This window comes from Thalassophryne amazonica, chromosome 14 (assembly GCF_902500255.1).
Source record: "Thalassophryne amazonica chromosome 14, fThaAma1.1, whole genome shotgun sequence".
Lineage (NCBI taxonomy): Eukaryota > Metazoa > Chordata > Actinopteri > Batrachoidiformes > Batrachoididae > Thalassophryne > Thalassophryne amazonica.
Window position 1 is genome coordinate 55,440,658 of NC_047116.1, and position 8,100 is coordinate 55,448,757.

Here is an 8,100-nt window from a genome sequence, read left to right on the forward strand (position 1 = left end):
CTCGACTTGGGCCGATGTTGTGACGGGGTGCTGCGATCAAGAATCTTATCCATAACCTGATTGAAATCCCCACCTATCCAAATGGGGTAATCACCCATTTCGCTAAGCCTATGCTCCAGCTGTCCAAAAAATAAAGGATCATTAACATTTGGAGCATAGACATTAGCTATTATCACTTTATGGCCTTGTCTCTCAGCAAGAAGCAGCAGAAACCTCCCCACATCATCTATGACCTCCTTAACACACTTAAACTGCAAATTTTTGTGAATTAAAATTGACACTCCCCTGCTCTGACTATTCCCACAAGATGCAAAGGCCTGACCCACCCAGTCTCTACAGAGTTTTTTTGATTCACTAATTACAAGATGAGTTTCCTGAAGAAGGGCTATATCAACTTTTTTGGATTTAATAAATGTAATAATCTTTTTTCTCTTAATCGGGTGGTTAAGGCCTTTAACATTCCAAGAAATTAAATTTAAAGAGCCCAGATTGTCAGCTGACATCACAAGCAGTTAGCAATGTACATATCCACAAAGCATCACAACTAGTTACTTTAATCTTCACTGGGTGTTGAGTAACAAAAAAAAATTACTAGTAAAAACATACACAACAATAAATAGGAAAACCAGTTCCCCTCAAAATAAAAACATGTGGAGTGACCAAGAACAATAGTCCTCCACAGGTGCTCCAGAACTGCACCAACTAAAACAAAAAAACCTTGAGAATGTGACTATAAACAGTGTAACGGACTAAAGGAGAGCATTCATGCAGCAACAGTATCATCATAAAATAAGGAGTAATAAAACTTAATATCTAGCAAGAAGCCTAAAATTATAAAATTAAAATCCGTAAATATCGAATAAAGACCAAATAATATCCCCCTGCAAAATCAGTATTACCAGGAAAAATAAAAATCTCAGTGCGTTATATTCAGCAAACTGTAACAAAGCTGCAGCGTAATTTGCACAGGGAAAAGTGAGTGTCACTAAAAGCCACAAAAACAGTACCTGTAATCACTCGCAGCTCTGATCGGGTAAAGATCAAATGTAATTCAGTGCCTTCTTGGGGTCAGTGAACTCACGTTTACCTCCGGCCATCTTGAGGACAAGCACTGCTGGAAACACCAGGGAGAACGCAATTTTCCTCTTGTGTAGTAGTTTTTTTACATTGGCTAAATCCCGCCCGCTTGTCTGTGACCAACTTAGAATAATCCGGAAAGATCATAATATGATGTCCATCCCAGTGTAATTTTCCCCTCTTACGCACCATCTCCACAATCCGCTCCCGGTCCTGAAATCGTAGAAGCCGGACAATGATAGCCCTAGTTGGCTGGCCCTCCGGTCTGCGCTTACCCAGGCTCCGGTGCGCACGGCCAATCTGCAGGCCTCCAGGGAAATCGGACTGCAGGAGCTCTGGGATGGTTGAGCACATATACGCCAGAATATCTGAGCCCTCAGCGTCCTCCGGAAAACCAACAAAACGAAGTTTATTCCGCCGGCATCTATTCTCCAGGTCATCCACTTTCATTCTCAGTGCCTCCACTTCTGTCTGGGTGGCTGGGGGATTAGCTTCTAGCGCCTTATTAGCATCCTCGAGAAAGTCAATACGGGATTCGGCATTAGCCAAGTGAGCGGCTAAGTCTGTTAGCTTAGCTTCCACAGCACTTGTCACAGCATGGAATTAAGCTTGGTTTCTTGTGCCTCGGAGGTTTCCAGCGCGTAAATCTTAGCAATGTCGTTAGCCATTTGGTCCAATGTGCTACCACGGGTGTCTCTCGTGGGTAGCGGAGGAAAATCAGAATCCACTAGTGTTGTGTCACTAGCCTTAGCCGAGCTATCCTTGCTAGCACTAGCACCATCCTGATGGGGAAGTGCAAGTTTCTGCTGGGTGGGCATATTTTTGGCTTGTGCCTCAGAATATTCTTCCTTCCCGGAGTCTCAGTGCAGTTTAAGCAAACGGATAAAATCAGAATCCACTCCTTATCAAGCAAAAAGGCTGCATGTGCTGCAGAGCTCTCCAACTAAGCTGCCATCTTCACTGCTTGCGTCACCCAGCGCCTCAGACATGCGCACATTCATGGCAAATTAATTACACAAATGCTAAAAATAACTGTGTGCATTTAGCATTGTCTCTTTGATTATATTTGCGCAGATTTGGAAAAGTCTGTTTTATTACAATGACAGAAAAAAACATGCATTAGCCTGCCTATCTTCTGTGGGATATAATATGACCACGTCCAGTTGCACATGCACCTGCCTACAAAAACACATGCACACACAAATAGGTTAAACCTTTTACAATAAAAATGTATTATCAGAATGTAATGTAATGTAACATTATGAAGCCCATGGCCTTTAGTTTCAGACAAAGCAGCAGGTGCTGGTCCAGGTGCTGGTACCTCATCTTGTCAAATCAAATCAAATTTACTAATTTATGTAGCACCAATTCGTGATGAGGTTACCTCAAGGCGCTTCACACATCATATTAAAAACAGAGAAAATTGAATAAAAAATCTAAAAACACAGTAAAAAGACAACTGAAATGTAATTGAATTTTAGTAACCTTAACATTTTTTTTCCTGCTTTCTGTATTTGTTTTTGCTGAGCTAATATTAGGATTACCCAATAAATGGTGTGTCTTTGTAGTCACAGGAACTGAAGGACAGATAGAAAATGACTATACAAACTATAAAATATTACAGAGAATTACAAAGTATACAGAATAAGAACAGGGCTATTATGGTATGTATGTAGAGAGTATATAATATGAAATAACTTTTTCTTTATTTTTTAACAAACAAAATATACTGCATTGATGCCTATCTCGGCTTTCAGTGCTTACCAGTCAAGTGAGTATAAGAGAAATTGTGGAGAGCTGGGCATGTCCCAACTTGTCCTCTGACACTCCGAAACGGAGGTGTTCCTTTGTCTCGCTTCATCAGCGAATCGGTCGTGACGCGCAAAGCCTCCGCACGGCTTTCCATGACAAAATCTCTTGTTAAAAGTGAAATCTGCCGGAAAATGACTGATGTCCAGCTCTCGTGATAACCAGAGAAATTGCACACGACGGTCCCGGCTCCACACAACCATCCGTTTAGAAATGATGTGGTGGCTTCTGCCTCTCGATGGCGGCTCGGAGCACGGCGCGCCGTGTGCCATTGTGGGCCGTCCTTAAAGCTGTAGTAACAGTCCTTATTCTCTGTGAAGCCTGTAAAATTTTCACCGAAAGCCAGATACATTTTTCGAATGGTTTCCAGCTGCCTGTCTCTAACACTTTCTGAAAAAAGTCTGATGGGAAAAAAAGCCCAAATCATTCCGCCATTTTCTCGCAATGAACCAACGACGAGAGGGGTGGAGCAGTGCTCACTCAAAGCCTGCCCACAGGCGAATGACGCAACCGACAGGCGTGGAAAAACTCATGCATGCGCACGAAGGTTCAAGCTTGGCTGACGTAAAAACATATGAATCAAATCCATATAGTTTTTGAAAAAATAAAAAGGTCTGTTACTTTTCTAACAGACCTCGTATTTCATGTCCATATCTGCTGAAATCCAAAACTTGATTCCAAACTTGTCAAGCTTGGATGCAGTATACTGCAGAAAGGGACAACAAACCTTTGATGGAAATAATTGCTCATCCACGCTAACATGCTGCCCTGGACTGTAGGAGGACACACACTTCTGAACAAACCGCTACCAGATGTCAGAAATTGTAGCAATTTTGTCTGTTTGTAAGCATTCGTTGTGGGTGTCCTTCAAAAAAGTGGTTACGGATTTTGCATTGGTTGTGACATTGTAAAATCTGGGGTCTGTGTGAAAGGCATCCCCCTATTTATGGTTGAACTCTCAGCTCAGTTATATAACAAAGGGACGAGGCTGGTTCCGAAGTGAAACTGCCTTCAAGTGTTAATTGGCACATACCAAAGAAAGAATAGGCTGCTTTTATATGCTGAAACCTGTGTCAGCCTCCATATGTTATTACATATGCATGCTATCCAAAGCACACAGGGACTCAGCTCATTTATATAACAAAGGGAGGAGGTTGGTCATATGCTAAACTTTGGGCGGATTTTCACTGCAGACTAAAGTCTGCTCTCTGGGCCTATTGGTGTTAAGAAACCTATTCAGATGTGTAAAGTTACATTAAGAATGTCAGGAATGTGCCAAGAATTATGCAAATATGACATTCGTAACAAGTTCTGCCTATGTGTAAACGCAGCATAATCCCCTAGTTGCTCCCGGTGTGTAGTGAGTACCTTATTTGGCAGCACCCTCACATCAGGGTGAATGTGAGGCATTAGTGTGTAAAGCACTTTGAGTGACTGATACAGATGGAAAGTGCAATATAAATGCAGTCCATATCTCCAATTGGCAGTCTCTGGTTTCTTCATTTGCGATGAACTCCTTTATTGATTGTGGCACTATTGGAGGACAAGATCATGGTGACTGCCAGTTGGAGACAGCCAGCCGCTTTCATCCATATCAATCATACATTGTATGCCACTATGTCACATGCTTAGTAGTATTGGTAACACTTTACTTGAAGGTATTGTCATAATAGTGACATAACAATGTGATAAGTGTTACATGACACAGTCATGAACGTGTCATAAACATTATGTCTATGTCATAAATGTTTGTGACTGCTGTCATTAAGTGTCATTCGGTTTTTGTAACGACAAGTTGATATTTTTTTGGTTGTCTTGAAATGACAACTTGATATTAATCAAAGTAACATAACCAGAAGTTGTCTTTTGGTCTTCAGTTGTATGCCAACTTGTCATTACAAAAACCGAATGACACTTAATGACAGCAGTCATAAACATTTACGACATTGACATAATGTTTATGACATGTTCATGACTGTGCCATGTAACCGTTATGACAGTGTCATGTCACTATTACGACGATATCTTCAAGTAAAGCGTTACCATAGTATTCTTCCAGTCAGACAGAAAGCAATGCCGCTTTTTTTTTCCTTTCAAACAAGCATAAATGTGTAAACACAATCAAAGGCGTAGTGTACAGAGATATTACCCAGTGAAAGCGAATCTTTATCACTTCTTCCCAAATGGAAGCATATGTTTATAGAATGCTTTCATTCCACTTCCTTTGAAATTTGTCTGGAATTGTGGGTAAAAACATTTCCTTTAAAAAATATATCCACAAAAAAGTGAACTCTTTTTATATATTCAAAATTAGGATCCTAGATTATATTGAACCACAATAAGAATTTAAAAAACAGAAACCTTTTGAATTCTTCAACATTTGTGTGTGTTTGTTTCATTTATTTGTATCATAAGTTCATTCATTTTGTGTATAAAATATATGAACAGTGTAGTAAGTTTAATGATAATGAAGAAAATTTGAGTAGATAACCGAGACAAAATATTTACAAGTTGCAATATTAAGTTTTACTGTTTTTGCATGCACAACCAAATCAGAGTCAAATGTCTTCACCAATCATTGACAATAATTTTAATGGCTTGCAATTATATATTTTGTCAGACTGATGAATGCAACATATAGCTGTAATAATTATTTGTACCTTATTAATAATAATTATTATTATATCTGCAAAATGAATCTGTGATAACCTTTGATTCTGAATTGCTATATAGTGTACTGAAAACTTGACCATTGAAATAAATTGCTTATCATGTAAATCAGAATATAGTTTGTATGCACTTATGTTTTGTTTCCAATCATATTCTTATTACTATTAAATTCTGATACAAAGTGGCATATCAACTTTGTCTTGGCTACATGAAGTTTGACTTTGGGTGAACTTCATAAATCAAAATCAAGTTCTTAAGTTTTTAACAGCTAACAGCCAATATGGACAATTCGTGGTGAATGTGTTTGTACAGGATAAAGTGGTTTAGCTTTGGAAGGAATGGATAAAATGTCAAAACCAACCAGAAACAAATATTTTGGCAATTTGCCCATTCCACTTAGTAATGGTCCACAAAATCACTGCCGTGTGTGTGTGAGTGTGTTCTTTGTTTTCTGTGGTTTAATTGATTGTTTTCTGTGGTTTAATTGATTGTGTATATGTGTATATTTTAATTGCCTGTGAATTGCATGAAAATATATACAGGCAATTAAAACCACAGAAAACAAAGAACACACACACTATTTTTGTTCATTAGGCCACGTCATCATTCAGGCGTTAATGAAGGGACAATGGATAAGCCAAAAGTAACAATTTAATGTTGTGAAGGTGCACAACGTAATACAGACAGATACAAATATGTGTTATATCAATCCGACAAAAGGTGACGTGTGGCAGGCTCGAAGATAGGAGACGTCCGGTGAGAGAAAAGCCGGAACCCACACAAGCCTCACCACCAACGGACCTGAAGAACACCGGAGCCGCCAAGCCCTGCGCCCCAGGTGGCCACTGTCTTCAGCAGTCAGACCCGGTACTGCTGGCAGAAAACAGAAACAGTTCTGGATGAGTGTGAGTCCGCACACTCAGTAATCCCACAGTTTGTGTTCAGTTAAGGAGGGAGAACCTCCACCTCCAATCACACACTCGTGCAGCTCCTGAGATAACCACTTATCTGGGTGGGGTGTGAGGCGAAGCTGTCGCAGTCCACACCAAACGCCAACTCCGCAGACAGGGTATCCGTCCCAGGAAAACGGCTGCAAAAAGAGATCAGACTAATACTCGAATTTTAGTCAGCAGAGAAAATTACCTGTATGGTAGAAGATTTCTCGGCAAGGAGGTGGAGTTGCAGTCCGGTCTTTATAGTGGTGGTGATGGGTGACAGCTGGTGTTGATGGATGACAGCTGTCACATCCAGCGGCTCCAACGCCCTCTCGTGCTTGGAGCCCGCACTCCAAGCAGGGCGCCATCTGGTGGTGGTGGGCCAGCAGTACCTCCTCTTCAGCGGCCCACACAACATTCAGTTTCTTTTGACTGGGTTTGTAAAGACATCTACTGAAATCCTTTACTCTTGATTTAAAACTCAGACCTGTGTTGAACTCTCCCTATTTGCTTTTTCTTTACAATACAGAAATAATTCACAAGTTTCTTGCGTATTTTGGTGAGTTTGAGTCCATATATAAGTGGGTAAACTACTGGAGGAATAAAAAGAAATTCCATTGCCATTAAGTTAGAGAGATCTTGAGACAAATCCTTTGAACCAAACCTCATGTAAAATAAATCTAAAAGCAGAGAAAACAAAAAAATGAAGAGACAGATAAAATGTGGCAAACATGTCTGCATAAACCTCCTCCAGCTGTTTTTAGATGATAAACATGTTCTTATCAGGTAAACATAAGATATGAAAATAAGCCAGATATGGCAGACATAAAACATGATAATAAAATATTCCACAGCAATATGTACTTTGGGGGGTGAACAAGCAAGAGAAGCAATCATCCAGTTAACACAGTATATTCTATTTATGTGAGAACCACACAACTGTGATCCCAATAATGTCAACTACCAACTAACTTACAACTACCAACCAGAAGAAAAACACTAAGAGAAACACTCTCTGTTTTGTCATGAAGGAATGGTACTGCAGAGGTCGACATATAGCCACATATCTGTCGTACGCCATCAGAGTGAGGATGGAAAAGTCACAAGCTTTTGCTGAATGTATTACAAAACCCTGTAACATACATCCAGCACACAAAATGACATGAGAAGACAGAAGGTCCAAAAGGAATTTAGGATAAAATCCAACAGTGCCATACAGCGTATTAATGCAAAAATTACACAAGATGATATACATGGGCTCATGGAGGTTTTTATCCATAATGATGGCAATAATAATACTGCCATTTAACAACAGAATCAATAAATACCACAACAAAGAGAACGAGAAGAGGGCAATTTTCTCTTCAAATGTGAAATTTAACCTTGTAAGTGTGAAAACTGTTATGACTGAAACATTCCACATCATCAATAAGCTGTACAGGAAAGCATCTTTCAAAACGTAAGCTTATATGTATTCAGGGGCCAAATGGAACAATTCATAAAACCATTATGTGGTGAAAAACAAGTGACAGTCTGTGCTGTCCATCGGTGTGTAGCAAACTGATGCCTATTCCTCAATTTAAATCTTCTTTCTGATGACAACAGCAGC

General features: G+C 39.8%; 1 protein-coding gene across 1 annotated transcript; it reads right to left on the minus strand.

Annotated features, from left to right (window-relative positions):
- Positions 1-1,040: 1,040 nt before the first annotated feature.
- LOC117524276 (olfactory receptor 49-like) lies at positions 1,041-7,914 on the minus strand. Its single transcript, XM_034186045.1, has 4 exons — positions 7,468-7,914; positions 7,032-7,430; positions 1,267-1,590; positions 1,041-1,097 (listed from the first exon to the last, which is right to left on the minus strand). The coding sequence occupies exons 1-4, from the start codon at positions 7,912-7,914 to the stop codon at positions 1,041-1,043; spliced, it is 1,227 nt and encodes a 408-aa protein (XP_034041936.1).
- Between the last annotated feature and the right edge of the window lie 186 nt (positions 7,915-8,100).

Excerpts from the sequence above, each read along its gene's own strand:
- LOC117524276 (XM_034186045.1), bottom strand. The coding sequence starts at position 7,914 with ATGTGGAATGTTTCAGTCATAACAGTTTTCACACTTACAAGGTTAAAT. Across the intron at positions 1,591-7,031 it reads CCAAAATACGCAAGAAACTT|GATGCTAATAAGGCGCTAGA; the intron begins GTGAATTATTTC and ends GACTTTCTCGAG. Across the intron at positions 1,098-1,266 it reads GGGAGCGGATTGTGGAGATG|ATGGCCGGAGGTAAACGTGA; the intron begins GTGCGTAAGAGG and ends CTTGTCCTCAAG.